This window comes from Chelmon rostratus, chromosome 19, assembly GCF_017976325.1.
Source record: "Chelmon rostratus isolate fCheRos1 chromosome 19, fCheRos1.pri, whole genome shotgun sequence".
Lineage (NCBI taxonomy): Eukaryota > Metazoa > Chordata > Actinopteri > Chaetodontiformes > Chaetodontidae > Chelmon > Chelmon rostratus.
The window spans coordinates 12,576,891-12,595,202 of NC_055676.1; the positions used below are offsets into that span (position 1 = coordinate 12,576,891).

The 18,312-nt window shown below is 46.4% G+C and overlaps 1 protein-coding gene across 2 annotated transcripts; it reads left to right on the forward strand.

Annotated features, from left to right (window-relative positions):
- Nucleotides 1–1,761: 1,761 nt before the first annotated feature.
- setd1ba (SET domain containing 1B, histone lysine methyltransferase a) lies at nt 1,762–17,412 on the forward strand. 2 transcript variants are annotated; one of them, XM_041960057.1, is made up of 18 exons: nt 1,762–1,884; nt 4,265–4,416; nt 4,681–4,779; nt 5,079–5,349; nt 6,311–6,432; nt 7,043–8,146; nt 9,774–10,526; nt 11,217–11,390; nt 11,484–11,577; nt 11,700–11,908; nt 12,018–12,099; nt 12,183–12,548; nt 12,659–13,951; nt 14,287–14,453; nt 14,539–14,664; nt 14,776–14,895; nt 15,520–15,657; nt 15,772–17,412. In XM_041960057.1, exons 2-18 carry the CDS (start codon nt 4,279–4,281, stop codon nt 15,943–15,945), a joined length of 5,430 nt encoding a protein of 1,809 aa, XP_041815991.1. In that variant the 5' UTR covers nt 1,762–1,884; nt 4,265–4,278; the 3' UTR covers nt 15,946–17,412. The 2 variants fall into 2 exon arrangements, with proteins under 2 accessions (XP_041815991.1, XP_041815990.1); XM_041960056.1 differs by lacking the exon at nt 1,762–1,884 and adding an exon at nt 3,867–4,036.
- The last annotated feature ends 900 nt before the right edge of the window (nt 17,413–18,312 follow it).

Sequence of the window (18,312 nt, forward strand, 5' to 3'; positions counted from 1 at the left end):
GCTTGTTTGACTTACAAGGTGAAAGTGGCAGCCTAACATATGAATAACGTAGCCTATGAAGGATGTTAAATTGTCCTGTAGGTGTACAAAATATCCATACGTGTACAGCCCCTTTTCATCAATTAATAAACAAAGAACAATAATTGTCAAAAATAGTTTTTCGCCGAGCATAGAGACAGCTGTCCAGCAGAAGAGAGGCCAATCCTCTGTGTGGAATATTCCAGTCTGTCAGCGGCGCGCAAAGCTGAATGGCGCAACCCACCGGGGAGGGTTTTTTTCTTTTTTCAAACAAAGGCCTATTAATAACCTCACAGGCGGACTTGAACGCACAATTTTCACCTTTGTTTCTCTTAAAACCTTCTTCACAATTTTGTCTCCTTTGCATTGGGGGTGGGGGATCTACAGAGCAGGGTTGTAGCGAGAGGAATGGCGTTTAGAGCCTCGTGACCTGCAAATGGTGGAACGTGCGCACTTGGCAGCCGGATATACGAGTGCAATAACAAGAAAAACAGGCCGCTGACATTTCGACTACGATTCGTGTGTCCTCATACACTCTGTACACACCAGAAAAAGAGAGAGCCTAACAGTTCAAATGTGGCGCACCTGGAAACTACCTTAACGCACGCGCATACTAACCCTCCCTCATTTTTCAGCTCCTTTACCGAACAAAGATAAAATCGCATCGTGTTAGTTTATATTATCTGATCTGCAGCACTTAGAACACTCGATGCTGGTGATTCGCTGGTCTTTGTCTCGAGCCAGAGAGCACGCGCGGAAGCCCGAAGCACCCCCAGTGTTATTTTCACCCAGATACAAAAACAGCAGGGCTAGCGCAGACGATTCCCGATGACCTTATATGGCAGTGTGGGGGTGCAGCAACACGCTCGAGCTCTCATGGCAACCGTCCAGAGCTCTCGGATTACTGCCGTTGCCAGGGCGAGTCAGCCCAGCAACCGACAGCCTGAATACGCCACCATGTTAACGTTTCCTTCCATACACGCACTGTCGACTATTTTTCTTCTTATTTGCTTCTTGTCAAACGAATAAAATCGCCCCTGTGTCGGTCGGTGTAAAGACTTCCTGTTGAATCACCGAGAAACGTCCTCGGAAAAACTTCACTCTTCCCAGAGTGAACGAGCCTCACCCAGTTATGGCGCAGCAACATTTTACAGCACAGTGCTCTCCTTTGTCTGTAAAGAAGCCATTTTGAGACAAGAGGACAGCAGGGAAACCACTGAACGATTGTAGCCTACGTATCATCAAGGGGAAGGGGAAGCAGTGAAATATACAAGATTTCTCCCCATAAGATTCCTTTGCTCGTTTAAGACTTGGATTACATGTTTTGAATACTAACTGTAAGTTTGCAATATAAATCAAAAAAATATGGGTTACATTTTTACAAAAGTCGATATATTTGATGATAACGTTTCAACCACGATTATTCATGTTGTCTGTCCTCTATTATAGAATAGTTACTTACACATATAAACCGGCAAATTAAGTGAAATAGCTCAAAATCCATTACCTTTTCAAAACAACATTTCCTTGTGGTTTTATATGATGTAGCTCAGTTAGAAATGTCGAAATGGAAGAACGTTAAACTTGACTGCAATCCTGTCTTCAAGGAGAGAGAGGAGATGGTTTTGCATATTGCCCACACAGATGATGCTTGAAGATGCATATTCGCTGGCTGAGAGGCAATGCCTACCACTGATCAAAAAGTTTTCAAAAGAGGTCTGTCGTGCTAATGGATTCCTTCCTTTTCAGGAGACGCATTCCCACCCCTTATTAATGCCATTATTAGAGGATCCGAAGATGGAGCTGAAAACATTCCTCCTGCCCCTGCGTTTAGGCCTGTTAACTGCATTTCACCACAGTGCTGAGGTAAATATTTTCACCATAAGAGTTAACCCTCCATCTGTTTCCTCTTAGCTTTGACAGTCTATTTTCTAACCGTCGTAGAAATAGTAGGAGGAAAAAAAAAAAAACACTACCTGGCTGGGCTTATTTAGAAATGTAAATATGCCCTTGAAGAAAGGTCAAGCCGACGTTTTCAGTTTGGACGCGTTTGGCTCTCTTAAATGGCAAATGGACAGCACAAACCTAATCGTGCTTCAAGTTGTCTCCACAGTTGTAGGTAGGGTACAACACAAGCCACCAGGGTGTTAAGCGTTGCTGTTGTGAGAAGAAAGTGCTTAAAGTCATTAATCAAAGCAAATGAGTTATCAATCAACAGTCAAAATCGCAGGCTGCAAAAGAAACTATTTTTGCAAAAGGCCATTAGTTACCTATGGCCTGCTTTCTGTCATTTGAGGAGCAGTGGTATACAACGTGGACTGTAAGCTGTATATTTATATGTCAGCATGCCAGTGAACATATTGAATACAATTTGCCATTTATGTGATAAAATTAATTATCTATAGATCAACTGACAGAAAACACTTAATAACAGTTACTGCATGCCTCACATTTTACATCACTAAATTAGCAAAACTGTTAAATTATTTTAAGAGTTTAACTTACTCATTGCTACTCATATACTACAAGGCCATAAGTGCAATGCCAACAATCAGCCATCACACATTGTCACTTTAACTGTGTTTTTTTTTTTCTTTCTAATTCAACATCTCCAAAATCATAAAGCTGTTTATTCACAACATTTGGTTTCTTTTCACTTAAGAAATATAAATACTATTTTATGGGTGTGCCATGACCTAGTTAAGACAAAGATGGATTCCAGGCAGAGGAAAAAAGGCTCAAAATGTCACAGGGTATTACATCCAGTACATTCTCTTCCTTCTTCTCAATCCTTTAAAAGGAGGAATCATAGTTTTATCATAGTCCGTGAGAGATGAGGAAATCAAGTGTAAGATCCCTTTTGGAACAAAGGAAACCCATATAGGCCATTGAGTCCTGTTTTAGGAAAATGGCTGCCGAGAGCGCTCGGCCCCCTCTCTCTGCTCTCTGTTGAAGGACTCCTGAGCCGTGCTTCTAATAGCAGACAGCTCCTCTGCTGCTGCGCTCTGATTGGCCCGCCGAGCTGCCGCTGTTAACCAGCCAATTGCCCGAGCACTGCAAAACACCAGGCAATGTCAAACAAAAATCCAGTTTGTTCGACACAAACAGTTCACCCAAAAAAAGAAAAAAAAAAAAAAACATCAAACACGAGAAATCCACACGGCTTTGAGGTTAAATAAAAGTAAAAGCTCCTCAGTTGTTCAGTGAACCCCACACAACGGCTGTGCACTAGTTTAATGATCTGGATTAAGCTAACTGACAGAGAGATACCAAATAAACCGTCGCATTCCAACGGTTAAAAACGTTAGCTCGACTGTTAAATCAAACTCCTTACCAACCGAGTTTCGTATTAAAATGCTACTCCTCAGTTCACATTAGCAGTCAATAACAGCAGCGGAGTCCCCATTTACTTGTTTTCCTTTTTAAAATATGGCCTAATATGTTTAAATTTGTGAACGACCGCTGGTCTGCACACAACACACCTGCGGGCGAATCATTTTTATTGCCTGTGGTGGCAGTTAAGAAGATATTACCCCCTGTGTCTATCTTGTGTTTGCCATTTGGGTAAATGCAATCGGCAGATTCAACACACACAAAAAAAAAAAGATTTAGAGGTTTAGCGACACAAAACTGTTCCCGGGCCCGTAATGTGCATCGTATGCACACGAACGTCGTTTAAAAATATAAGCACTTTATACAAGCTAACAACACCGTTAAACGAGCAGTGGAAATAGAAATAAGTTCGAAGCGAATGTGCGGCTAGCATCGGAGGTGGGCAAGCCTAGCGGTGTATTGTGGGAGAGACAGAAGCTAGAGACCAGAGGCACACAATATGTGTTGGCTCTCGCCGAAAAGGAGGCAGTATTCTTCAAGCTAAACCATGTAATGTAAGCGGCGAAAGGGAAGCGATTTCCGTCTTTTCATCAATTAAAGAGAAATTACTCGATCGGACGAACCATGTCCAAGCCAGGCGAAAGAAACAGACTGAACGAAGACCATGGCAGAAAGCAGAGTTCAAGTAAGCTTGTTCTTTTTTTTCCTCTTTCTCCAGCCCTCCTAATGCCTGTTTTCCGTAACTGGGATATACGCTAGGTCCCGTTTTCGCCCTCACTTGGGCTACCCCTACCACCGAAGTCACCCATCTGTAACGTTTGGCTGTTGGAAAGTGTTGGGGGCTGCTAACGGGACCGTGTTAAGCGTTGCCTCACGATAGCTCCTCTCTCCCTGTCGCTGCCTGTCGTTTCAGGTTTGGCGAACGGCATGGACAGTCATCCCGTCTGCGGCTCGGCGGAGAAGCGGAGTCACCACTGGAGAAGTTACAAGTTGATCATCGACCCGGCGCTGAAGAAGGGATCGCACAAACTGTATCGCTACGATGGACAGACTTTCAGCATGCCCGTAAGTGGACCGCATTTGACGCGGCGAAACGGCTACAATAGTAACCGAGTAGCCGACCTCCATGATAGGTTACAATGTGGCTGTGTTGCCGTGGCCGGCCGCGGGCATGCTCCAGCATCTCGAACGGCGTGTCGGAGGTGCTCGTTTTAATCAAACGCAGCGTCCGATTCGTGTGAAAGTAGTTTGCAACAAGTTCTAGCTGTGTGAAGTTGTGAATGGGATGGATAACAGTATTGTGTCTCCCCCTCCCCTCCTCTCCTACAGAACCCCGGGATGGCACCAGTGGACATCGTCCGAGACCCGAGGATCGGTCGTCTCTGGACTAAATACAAAGAGACGGACCTGCCGGTGCCGAAATTTAAGGTATCTGACAGAAAGTGTGATGCCCGCTTTTTCCATGTGGAAAAGGGGGGCTGTCAAAAGTTGCAGACACACCCCCCTTCACTCATCTTTGGGATGTGGAGTGAAAGTATGAATGTCGGAGGGCTGTGAAATCCAAATTAACCTGAATCTGATGCGTGCAGAGGGCTGATTGGATTTGCATGTTCATCGTTCCCACTCTGGCGCTGTTGTTCTTATCTCAGCTGTCAGAAATGACCCCACGTGGCGCAACATTAACCCGAAAGCACCCATGACATTAACTCCCCTCATTCCTCCTCCAGATCGATGAGTGTTACATCGGCCCCGTGCCTCAAAAGGAGGTGACGTTCGCCAGGTTGAACGACAACATCAGGGAAGGATTTCTTACCGACATGTGCAAGAAATTTGGAGAAATCGAGGAGGTGGAGATCTTGTACAACCCGAAGAACAAGAAGCATCTGGGAATTGCCAAAGTTGTTTTTGAGAGCGTGAAAGCCGCCAAGGTGGCCGTGCAGTCGCTCCACGACACGTCTGTTATGGGAAACATCATCCACGTGGAGCTGGACCCGAAAGGTAAACAGAGATTCAGCTATTCGAGGGAAAGACGTGTAACCTACATTTACGCACGATCGAGCCTGCACTCCGCTGCAGGAGCGAAACGATCCTGTGCGTGAATTGTCGCCTTGTTTTGAATCGCTGGGAGGGCAGGGGTCACGTGTGTAAATTTACGTGCGTTGCCTGGTAACGTGGGATAATTGAATTTCATTGAATGTTATCCTGCTCCCACAAGCCCAGAGCTGAGGGTGCCATGTACTCCCACTGTGCATAATTTCAGACCTGTAAACAAACAAAACCGATCTGTCAGAGTCTTCTCCCCTTCAGATCGTCTCTGTTGAGTCACGTTTAAACGAAAAACGCTACAATTTTAGTACTTTTCTCCTTCAGTAACACTGATTCCGTGACTCTACTGATGCATAACAGAAACTTAAGTTTCTCTCAAGGCATTGCAAAGTATTTCTTGATTGACTGGCAACGGTTAAGCATCTGTGCTAATTTGTGTATGCTTTAATTACAATGTTGTGCAGTTCTTACTTTCTGTTGTCTTGAATTATTCCAACAAATACTTTTTTCCTTTTTAAAAAAGAATCTAAATAAGAATTGTAGTTGCAGTTTTGCATAGTGTGTGTTAAATCTTTTAAAGCATGTTCAGGCTTTGTTATTATTGTATCTGGTGTATGTATTACATGTTCCAGATTACGATACATTAACACTATTTATTGCATAGCATAATGGAGTTTCATAGATTGCAGCTCATATAAAGGCAGGCATAAACAATGTAGAATATTAGTTTGCAAGACTCCTTCTGTTTTCAACATAATTGGGAAGTGTGTTCTAAGAGGGAAAACTGCAAGTGCGTACAGCCCCTCTACAAATGTTTGCATTTGGGTTACGTTAGACTAGTTTTAATAAAGCCTGCCGACATTAAGCCCACTTTACAAACTTGGCAGACCCACACATGTTTACCATTCTGCAGGTGAGAATCGCCTCAGGTACTTCCAGCTCCTGATGAATGGCAGCTACACTCCGCGGACCCTGCCCGTTGGTGGAGAGGAGGCCAGAGAAGTTTCCCCTCGTAGCCTGGCAGAAGCCTTACTGGTAAAAAACGCTTCTAACCTCATGCAAAGTACATTTTTCTATTTGTTTGTTGTGCAGGATTGTGGTTTATGTGGAATCACTCCCTTAACTTTGACAGTGGGAGTTAGATAATGATATGATTTAGCACAGCCTCTTCTGGTTTTTGCAAGGTCAGCCTGGAGAGTAGTTGCATGCTGTTGTGCAGATGTGATTACTGAATGGTAGCGTCAGTTTGTAGACATAAACCAACTTGCAGATCTAAGCCGACATCCTTATCTGTGATCCATTTTATCAGTGCAGCAGGTGGTGGAGTAGAGCAGAGAGTATGTTGTCCAGACCCTTGCCTGTGGACTGAAGTCACAAAGCCGTTGAAACGTGCACTTTGGCCTTGAGGCACATGAGTTCGCCCAGGCATTGTGTCCAGATACTCTTATCCACTACATGCTGCTTTTTTTTCTTTTTTTTTAAAAGAATGCTGATGCTATACACATTAAAATTAGTCATCCAACTCTTTACCATGACTGCACAAGTTACAACCTAACTTTTTTAGTTGTGATGGTGGAGGTTGTAACAGTGTGAATGTTTGTCTGTGACACCTCGATTCACGCCAATCCTGTTTGTCTCCTCGAAGGCCTGCGAGCCCATCCGCAGGTTGTCTGAGAGCAACATGTCTGCTGTTGGAGGAACATTGCCACCCAGCAGCTCTACCACTCCTCTGTCCCTCGAGACGGGCTACTCCAGCCTAAGGCAGGACACGCCGCAGTCCCAGGGAACCCCTCATACCCCACGTCAGGCAGGTACACCTTTCTCTCAAGACTCCAATTACTCCAGTCGGCAGTCCACACCCGCGTACCAGTCCAGCCGGCCCGAGAGCTCCGGAGGTTACAAATCTCGCAGACACGAGAGTAAGTTCCAGGATGCGTACAACCGCAGACCGGAGAGGCCTCAGTACCGCAGCAACATGTACCGAAGTACGACGTCTGAACAAGCTCCCTTCAAACAGCATCAACTCACCCCACCAGAACCTCCACCCTCCACCCCCTCCTTCACCTACACGGCGCCTCCCCCTGCTACACCCAACTTCAAGTCCGCCTTCTCACCCTACCAGGCTCCTTTGCCCCCTGCGTTCCCCCCGTCAGAGCCAGCTTTCCATCACCCAGCCCAAAGGGAGGGTGAGTACCTCCGACCGCCGCAGCCGCCCCTGGCAGCTGCCACTGACTTTTTGCCCATCAAGGAGAGACCAGAAACTCCTCCGATCCCCGAGCCCCCACCGGAGCCCGTACCCCATCCGACCACCCCTCCTCCACAAACACCAGAGCACTGTCCCTCACCTGGCTCCCCCACGCTGGATCCAGAGCGCAATAGCCTGGACTCCCGCATCGAGATGCTCCTCAAGGAGAAAAGGACGAAACTGTTGCCGTTCCTGGAGGAGCGGGACTCGGACACTGAGGTGCGAATGGAGGGAAGTCCCATTTCCTCCTCGTCCTCCCAGCTATCCCCCATTCCCCCTTACACGAGCAGCTCCCAGGGTGGCCAGCAAAATTCCCGTCCCTCTAGCACGGGCTTGGAGGACATCAGCCCGACCCCACTGCCAGACTCGGAAGATGAAGAGCCAATTCCTGGAACTGCCTCCCTGCTCAAGAGAGTCAGCTCTCCTGTCCAGGAGAAGATGAGCAACAGTGACCTCAAAGATGGACATTTTCGAGGCCACACTCCCACTGATAAAATGGACACGGTAAGACACAGACCTTTTTATTATATTTGCATGAAGCATATAACTGCCTGTTTACTTTAAAAGTAATAATAGCCATCTTTCCATATACATGCTGCAAAGGAAAGGGCACCCTGACGTGCCACATGTAGCTAAGATGAGCTCGTATTGATAGTTTTTATGAGTTGATAGCGGCACGGTGCTGATGTTTACTCACAGCTGTGAATGGCAGTTACACAGAGGACACAGGAAGTGAGGTCTAGTTTCAGCGCACGTTGGTAGTAGTAAACTTTCTCTTTTGTTTCATTGTGCCTTGAAAAGGTAGTTCCGGTTTCGCAACTATCCATGTATGAAGGTGCCACACAAAAAAAAGTTGTGGTCTGCAGTCTGCTGTTTCAAGCAATTCAAGCAATGTTTGATTTGTGGAAAGCACCAATGTCTTCAAATGTTGAGGTATTTGTCTAAGGACTGCCTTTAAAAGAAGTGTATTTGTTAGCACAGCAGCCTCTGAATATCTGCGTAAAAGCAGGTAGAACAGTTGAAATGAGTTATGAATGAAAATTTTAGATGAATAACTTGCAGCCTCACAAATACCTTCACATTCATACGAGGCTGATCTCCCTGCTTGAAGTCACACCAACACCATCTGGCCTGTGTTGTATTTCTACACCCTTTGCTGGGCTTTGAAAGGAGAAACGAGAGCTGTTGCGCTGTTGGGGAATTGAACACTCTTGTTTCCTCTTTCTAACACTTCAACACACGCTCACACTGACGAAAACACGGTTTGGCTGTTGGCCCCATTCAGCGCTACACTTCCTGGTTTTGCTGAGCCTGACAGTCAGGATTGGCCGCAGCGTCTCATGTCTCACATTTCATGTTATCACAAAGCAAGCACTGCAAACAGGTCATTTGGGTAACAACGCCACTCCGCTGAGTTTACTCTACTTAGTCTCATCTCTGCAGCACTTGTGACAGAGATCCTTTCAGAATAACAACCAGCAGGGACGACGAGAATTCAACTCTGATATGTTTAATGGCACAAGTGTTGCATTCATATTATCCACTATGGTCTAAGGAATAAATAGTTTGAGCTTGAGCAAACAGCTCTGTTTGGAAACATGCTGACCAACGACATGGGGCGGTTGTGTTTGACTGTGCTGGTGCAAATGCCAAACTTTGAACTCAGAGCAGCCCTTATATCATTTGTTGCTCTTATTTTGAATAACTCAGACCTGGTCAGAATCACAACCTGGTTGATTTCTTTCTTGATCAGATATTTCCCGATTTACATTTTTAATAATCTGCTGTTTTTACTCAGGCACGGCTGCTTGTTTTTAAACATTTAACATTAAAGAAATTCAGCTTATTTTGTAAAATGAATGTGTATTTTTCTAAATGTAAGGTATCCAAAGAAATCACTGCTTTTTATCATTGCTAAAACTCTTTTGTAACATAACTAGTATTGAAAAATATCATATTCTACACATAATGTTAGTGCCAAAGGTGCAGATTGACAAATTACTAGCGCTTTCCTGCTTTTTGACCTTATCAGAGGTAGATGGTGTTTGCTCGGTTATAGAGATAAAAAAGGGCAGATAATTGTACTTGTGTAACCTTGCAGAGTCCTGACAGGCTGTCCCTTTTCACACAGGGTCACCAGTCGTCAGGAGAAGACATGGAAATCTCGGATGATGAGATGCCCGGGACTCCAATCACCAGTGGGGACTGTGGCAAGGGCATTGTTGTAAACTCAGCAGTGTCGCCGATGCAGACCATTTCCATCCCTCCTCCCGGCTTCCCCCCTCTCCCGCACCAAGCCGGCTTCCCCATCCCGCATCACCACCTGCCCCCTCACTCTGCCGTCCCGGGACATCCTGCTCACCTGGCCGGTCATCCCGGAGTGCCTCCCCACATGCTTCCGCACATGGGCCCCTACCCTCATAGCATGATGCCCCTGATGCAAATGGAGCTGATGAACTGCCTGCGGTGGGAACAGTGGAGCACCGTCCCCATGTCCTTCCAGATGCAGCAGCAGATGTTGAGTCGCATGGCTCAGACTAGAGGGCCCTACCCTTACCCACATTTTATGGACAGTGGTGCGTCTGGGCCATTTGGGGGACCGTACCCTCCTCTGTCTATGGGTGCCACACCTGCTGGCGGCGCAGGAGCACCCGGACAACAGTGGCAGCATCCCAGTATACCAAAGTTCAACCCTACTGTTCCTCCTCCAGGATATGAGACTAAAAAGGAGGATCCCCACAAGGCCACTGTTGACGGCGTGCTGCTGGTCATTGTCAAAGAGCTGAAGGCCATCATGAAGAGGGACCTCAACCGCAAAATGGTGGAGGTGGTGGCTTTTAGAGCCTTTGATGACTGGTGGGATAAGAAGGAACGCTCAGCAAAGGTGAGTTATTCATTTCAGCTTCCAAGATACAAATACAGTTTTACCCAAACAAGCTAAGCACATGCACAGTATGTGTGCTAAACATATACTTTTACTGACTTCTGGCCGCACCTTCAATAAATCACCAAAACAGTCTCCTAAGGTCCCTACATATGATTTAATTATGTGTAGCAGAAATCGTGTATTGCAGTGACATCAAGAACCTGCCATTCAGTTTGCATTGCAGCACAAATGTGCACGATAAACATCAGCTCATCAGTCAAAACATGATGCTCTTTGCACATTATTTAGAGAGCAATTAAAACAACCTCTCTATGTATATCACTCTGCCCACACTACGTCCACAAGCATCTTGCTTTATTAATGAAAGCCAATTCTGACTGTCGTTTGGTTTAAAAAAGTTCCTTTTCCCCGGATTCTGACAGATTGTGGTTGTGTTGAGTGATGCAAAAAGTGATCAAAAGATGACTCAATTAATCAAATCAATTGAACAACAGTTTTAATGAATGTTTAATTGATTTATCAAGGTAAAATGACAAATATTCACTGGTGCCACTGTGCTTCATGAAAATTGATCTCTTAACAACCCAGTCACAAAAATTGACTCTTGACACTTTTTGATTGTCCTTTATAGTGCTGCTTAATATAGTCGCTACCTAGCATTTTAAGATCCTATTCTTTCTTTCCCAGGCGTCTTTGACACCAGTGAAAGGTACAGACGGGAAGGAAGAAGAAAGACCCAAACCCAAAGAGACGATGGGTTCAAGTCTGCTGGAGAACTGGAACAAGGGCGAGGGGCTGGGCTACGAGGGAATGGGCCTGGGAATCGGTCTGCGAGGAGCCATCCGCTTGCCCTCCTTCAAGGTAAGCCTTGAAATTTGTCTTTTTTGTTTTTTCTTTTGTTTCTCCACCAGTCACATTGCCTGTCGATGTTGAACGGTTGCATGTTGTGTTCAGGTGAAAAGGAAGGACCCACCTGAGGCTGCATCAGCAGGGGACAGCAAACGAGCCCGGCCTTCAACGCCAGTGGATGACGAGCTGGAGGATGAAGGTAACCGTCCGCTGTCAATACAACAGAGCAAATACTCTTTGGGCCACACGTTTGCGCTCGCACTTCTCCTGGTGTTATGAAATTGCCAGCAACTCATTTATCTTGTGGCTCGTCTCTGTCAGACCGCGATCGAGACCCAGCCGAGCTCCCCTCAGACGATTCCAAGATGGACGCCGACGGTATGTCATCCAAGCGACGGCACTCGCGGCCACTTGAACTGGACAGTGAGGGAGAGGAGGAGGTGGACACCTCAGGGAAGGAGGAGGAGTCATTATCTGACAGGGAGGAGCCTGATGAAACGGAGGCTGCTGATAGGCTGTTGTCAGGCCATGTGAGTCGTGTCAAAAATTACCATCAGTTGTGTTTCTGTCTTTCACATTGTGTGCATTGAATATTTGTGCATTTTTAATACATTTTTATGATTCGTAATCATCTCTCAGGAGAGTGGTGACGAGGAGGGTGATGATGAAGACGAGGGAGACTCATCCAGTGAGAGCGCCTCCTCGGATTCGTCTGATGACGGTACTTTAAATATCAGACAGCAACAGCCGGTTGTTTGTTTTTTTTGTCAGTTGCCTGTAATTTATCTTTTCTTTGTCTCATAGAAGCCGAGAGTTCAACTTCTTCCAAGAGCAGCTCAGACTCCTCAGGAGAAAGCTCCTCTGAGTACGAGTTGAGCTCGGAGGAGGACGAGGATGAGAAGGAAGAAGAGTCGGCGCAAGATGTGGAGGCAGAAGGCAAAGAGGGCAGGACCTCTTCGTCCTCTTCATCCTCTACAAGTTCATCTTCTGATGAAGAGGAGCGGGAGGCAGAGACTAAGGCACAAAGCCCTCCTCTGGGACCAGTCCCAGAGGATAAGGAGGACCAGAGAAGCAGGGAGGTGCTAAGTAGCAAGCCCAAACACAGACCTCCTAGTCCTGAGGAGGAGATAACGAAGGACTTGAAGCCGCCGTCACCCAAAGGCATCCCAGGTGAGTGTCTACTCCTGAATCTGTATTATTCAGGTCAAACATGTAGAGTTTCTCCAGAGGTCTTAATAATGTTGATGTATGTTGAATGAATCCATTTTCTTGTCTTGCAGTCAAAGAGCCAGACATCAGTGTAGACGGCAGCATTCCTGTGGTGAAGTCTGAACCTCGGGAGCATGTAGCGAACATTCGGCCACCCACTCCCACAGGTGCCCTGCCCGACAGCGACCAGGAGACAAAAGCTAAAGGTAAAAGAGAGCCTGAGGAGGTACCCTGCACCCCCGGTCGACTAGCCCCATCCCACTTAGATGCAAACACACCTGTCCCTAAATCTGCCTCCGCATCTTTAATGCACCTCCCTCTTCCTCCTCACCCGGCAGTTGAAGGCCGTTCCCTCCTTCATCCACCCCCTGGTCCCCTGCCTGACATTCCTCAGCGGGCAAGGCTCCCCACAGACGAGGATATCCCCCGCACGCCGGGCAGGGACCTGATGGAGCGTGCCCGAAGTCTGGGCAAGTCCCAGAGCACGGACACGGTGCCCATCACACCTGGTAGTGATGCCCCGCTGACGGGCAGCAGCCTGATGCTTAGCTCCCCTCACATCCCTGGTAGCCCCTTTTCCTACCCTGCACAGTCCCCTGTCCTTAGTGTTGGAGTCCCCCGCACTCCAGGAAGAGACTTGACCTTCACCCCTGTCTTCCCTGACCCCACAGCACTGACTCTTAATAGAAAAATATCCTCTGAGAGCCTGGACGATAGACCAGTTTTTAAGGAGCCGCCCATCAGCGCCCTTCCTAACCAGGCTCTGTCAGCTGGAACAGAGCATTCAGCCAGTGTCCCTGAAGATCTGCCCGCTGGTCTCACTGTAGATATCCCTGTGCCATCAGATACTGCCCCATCAAAGAGGAAACCTGGACGACCCAAAGGCAAAAAGACCCCAGCTGCCTCTGCAGCTGATGAGTCTTCGGAGCTCTCATTTGAGTCCACCCCTCTGCCTCACGATGCACATCTCACCGATCTATCAATGCAAAGGATCTCTGCCAAGTCCCCCGACCATCCAAGCCTGGACTTCCGGGAAAGAGAGGTGGAGCCTCAGACAGTCTTGCCCGCAGAGGACGGCTTCCTGTCCTACGAAGAGGAGGCACCCGTAGCTGTGAAGCCTACACGGAGGCCGCGGCGAAGCTGGGAGGAGCTGCTGCTGGGCAGCCTCTCCCCCGTCACCTCGCCTCCCCGGCCGTACTTCACCCCGCGCACCGAGTTCGAGGAGATGACCATCCTGTACGACATCTGGAACGAAGGCATAGACGAGGAGGACGTGCGGCTTCTGCAGATCACGTACGACAAGATGCTGCAGCAGGACAACGGCAACGACTGGCTCAACGACACGCTCTGGGTCAACCATCCTCATATCCTTTACTGCTCATCATCGGCCGATATAAACCACATTTATTTAATTATATGAATCTTTATGTGCGTGTCACTTTTCAAAGCAAAGTTACAAAGTGCTCCACAAATCATTTTAGGTGATCAGTTCTGTTAAATAACACTTAAACAAATAACAAGAGTGTTTTATTATTTTTTTAATTGTTGTTTTGTACTGTGTGTATCAAATAGCAGCCCCCTCTGGTGGTGAAAATGAGGAATTTTTTGGCTGGTGTCGAGTATCTGTTGAGCTTAAAGTGTTTTGGTATCCCAGCTGTGGGTCAAGGCCTTTTCAGTCTCTTCCTTGACTCCCCTGCACCTACCAACATCCCTGGAGTGAAGAAAAAGAGGAGAGATGACGGCATGAGGGATCACATGACCGGCTGTGCGCGAAGCGAGGGATACTACAAGATCGACAAGAAGGACAAGATCAAGTACCTTCAGAGCACGAGGCTGCAGTCAGAGGAGCCGCCGGTCGACACACAGGTGGGCTACAGAGAACAGTCTGTACGTGATATATACGTTCACCTGCTGCGAGCAAACACACTTCAACTCCATCTTTTCTCTGCAGGGTATGAGTATTCCTGCGCAGGTCCACGCCTCCACCAGAGCTGGCTCGGAGCGGCGGTCGGAGCAGCGGCGTTTGCTGTCCTCATTCGCGTGCGACAGTGACCTGCTGAAGTTCAACCAGCTGAAGGTAAACACAGGCCCGCAGAACAGACGGGCATGACCTAGTCCTAGACAGACTGTTGGCCCACATCGTTCCTGATCGGTACAAGTGACACTTTGCTCTCTTTTCTCTCCTCAGTTCCGTAAGAAAAAGATCAGATTCTGCAAGTCGCACATCCACGACTGGGGTCTGTTTGCAATGGAGCCCATTGCTGCTGATGAAATGGTGATCGAGTACGTGGGGCAGAACATCAGACAGGTGAGAGGCCGTTGATTGATTTACTACATACTATCAGCCTGCTTCCATTCATCTGACTGTCATAGTTTCTTATTAGCCAAAAATATAGATATATATTTCACATTTTCTTTTCCAGGATAGTCAGGGCCATTTGATAATGAAGAAATATTTGACTTGAATAATTCACACTTTATGATGGATTTTACTGTGTGTATGCGGGCTACAAAGTGCATTTTTGTTTTCAACTGGCAAGAAAAAATGCAACAGAAACAGCTTGAACTTTTACTCTGGTGTCACTCCAGTCGAACGAGGTCACAAAATGTTCTGACTTAATGGGGTCAAGGGTCAGAATGTGAATAATTGACCAAAGTAGTATAACCAATGAGAAGCACAGGTTGCTATGCAGTGAACTCTGTGCAGCCTCTCCCCCCATTAAGGAGAATAGGAAACAACCAGACTTTGATGCACACATATTGCTTGGACTACACATAAGATATAGTTACGCCGAAGCATGGTAGCTCATTTAGCTCCTTAGCATTTCCCACAGTGACTGTAGGAACCCTGTGGATTTCTATGTCAGATGAAGCTATTTGTTTCTTTTTAAACCCACCGAACCTCTAACAAGTGCCAATCTTCCACTTGCAGGTGATTGCGGATATGCGGGAGAAGCGCTACGAGGAGGAGGGCATCGGTAGCAGCTACATGTTCCGTGTTGACCACGACACCATCATAGATGCTACGAAGTGTGGTAACTTCGCCCGTTTCATCAACCACAGCTGCAACGTAAGACGCCATCCGCACAGTGTTCCTTTTAAGAAAAGCTTCACCACCACAAATGTGAAGCAGAAAGCTGGAAACCAGACATATTCTAATTATGTTTTAACTATTTTCTTTCAGCCTAACTGTTATGCGAAGGTCATCACAGTGGAGTCTCAGAAGAAGATCGTGATATACTCCAGACAGCCAATTAACGTCAACGAGGAGATCACGTACGACTACAAGTTCCCCATCGAGGACGAGAAGATCCCCTGTTTGTGTGGGGCAGAGAACTGTAGGGGAACGCTGAATTAACGTCCATCTGAGGTCGATCCTCTCCTGTGAAGGAGAGAAGTCCTTAAACTTCGTTCAAGTTTCCCCTGACGTGCACATGTCGAGACCCTGGATGAGGAGGAACTGAAGAGTGAAAACCTGCGAGTCGTCCAGAGTTCAGCTACCTGTTAGGCACTCTTCACATGTTTAACTCTAGATCGTTTACGATTAATGGTGCTCTTGAAATTAAAAAAAAAAAACGCATAGTTTTTTTTATGCCAGTGACCCAGAATTTACTCAACACTTGACTTGCTGGTGCAGCACCCCCCCCCCCCCATTGTTGGACAGTGTTTCAGCACGGTTCCCTCCCACACCCAGTCCTGGTTTTGTACAGTTTTTCCCTCTCATTAAGTCTCATAAGCTTTACGTACACCACACGTGGTACAAAAACCGACACAGACTCACATGTTCAGCTGCTCACTCACGCTGTTGAGACGCACAAGCCCACCAGGAAAACGCCTCTCAGTGAGGGAGGACGTGGTTGGCACCTGAGCAGATGGCAGACGGCGCCGTTTCCACCCGTCAGCAGGCGGGACGACAGCGGAGTGTCGCGGCCCGCCGCGGACTGCGACCCTGCTTTCTCGCTCCTACCTCCTTCTGCACCAGTTTTCTTGGAAACCAATCGAATCGATAAAACGAAAATTCATGCAACAAAAACCCTGCCACATAAACAAATTCTGGAGTATTTGGATATTACACCTGCTTTCACCAGCCAATGACGGACCATGCTGCTTCCTATTAGTTTATGCAAAAAGTTAAAGATGACGTGCAAAATTTGTATTAATGATATTCCAGTGTTTTCCAGTTTGGATTAAGTAGATCTCCTCTTGCTTGTTTCTTCAAAGACACTATATCTTTGTGTGTGTGTGTTTGTGTGCGTGTGTGTGCGTGTGTGTGCGCATGTGTGTGCGCGTGTGTGTGTCTCAGGCTTCTGATAGAGAATTTCTCAATATATCTCAGTGTATGTAAATGTGAGTGCACTGCCCCCTGTAGGCCGCAGCGCAGAAGGCCGACCAAGCGTGCAAAAAGGAAATGAAAAAGTAGTGCATTCCTGACCACAGCTGCTGGGCAGCGTTCGAAAAAGTTGTCATCATTGGAAGAAATAATGGCGTCCATTTTAAGTGCCATATGAATGTGTAACTGTTTATTAACCTAAGAAGGCGGGTGACAGGTGCAACCACCTGTTTCTTCCAAGAGCTGTCACCTGGAGCTGTGTTCACATGCACGTGCACGTCACTCCGGCCGTGGGTGTCTGATGGCGATGTCTCGGCTTCCTTCGTCTGTGCCCACGGGTGGCCGTCCTCATATTTGTCTGCTCATAGATTTCTCTTCAGCTGCAGCAGTCATTTGTCAACCAGTGTTCAGTGTTCCCTGCGAGACAGAAGTGTTTTTGCGACCCAGCAGGCCTCATGGGAATCCGCGAGGGTCGTCCTTTCTATCTGAACTCATTAAGATAAAAAGAAAAAAAAAATGAATGCACTCGAGGCTTGCACTTCAACTTTACGCCCTCTCTTAGCCAATCAGTTGCCCCTTCAAGACCAAGTCAGTCATTGCTTTTCATTCAGTTGGATTGATTGTGGAGATTTTCTTTTTTTTCACCAGTGATGTTTATATTGTATATGATTACTTGTACAGAAGATCTAAAGCTTTTTTATCTTCACAGGGGTAACACTTTTAAGAAAATTCTCTCTTTTTTTTAACAAAAGACTGAGTATTTAAAAATATTTTCAGGGATCTGTAAAAGGAATCTGAGGGTTTCAGAGGTTGTTTATTTAAAGAAAAAGGTCCACTGTGTACAGGAAAAGTCTCCACCTCCCTTTTTGAAAGATTGTTTCTTGTAGAAACGTCTTCATTTTCTGCCCATTTGCTTTGTAATCCTAGAATATGTAAATACTGTAACTGTGAATAACTATATAAATATATATATATTTTTGTTCCCTGGGATTTGCTACACGAACACAGCTCATATATGAGAGGAGCGATGAGCTGGTAGCAGGAAATTCAGCTTGTGTCAAGCTTTGTTTTTTTATTTTCTGTTGTAAATTCTATGAAAAGTTGTTTGCGGTGTGGAGAAAAAAACAAAAAGTTGCAGAATCGGCATGGGAAGAGGATTGAAGCATCAGCCTGTTTCTCATGTCTATTTATTACACAAGAAATGTATGAAAAAGGAAAAATGGAAATAAAGCAATTTTGCATACATCCAATAAATAGTGGTTGTTTTTCATGAAGCACAGATGGATTATTATTATTATATATTAAGGAAAGGTGGAGTTATTCAGTGATCATCTGAAATAAACCCACAGAGTTTTCATGAATGGGAACAGCAGGCAGCAGCTGACCAGACAATGA

Bases quoted from the DNA above. Each gene is read 5' to 3' on its own strand.
- setd1ba (XM_041960056.1), top strand. From the start codon at position 3,976: ATGTCCAAGCCAGGCGAAAGAAACAGACTGAACGAAGACCATGGCAGA. The intron at 11,391-11,483 runs GTAAGCCTTGAA...TGTTGTGTTCAG, and splicing joins TCCGCTTGCCCTCCTTCAAG to GTGAAAAGGAAGGACCCACC. The intron at 14,665-14,775 runs GTAAACACAGGC...TTCTCTCCTCAG, and splicing joins TGAAGTTCAACCAGCTGAAG to TTCCGTAAGAAAAAGATCAG.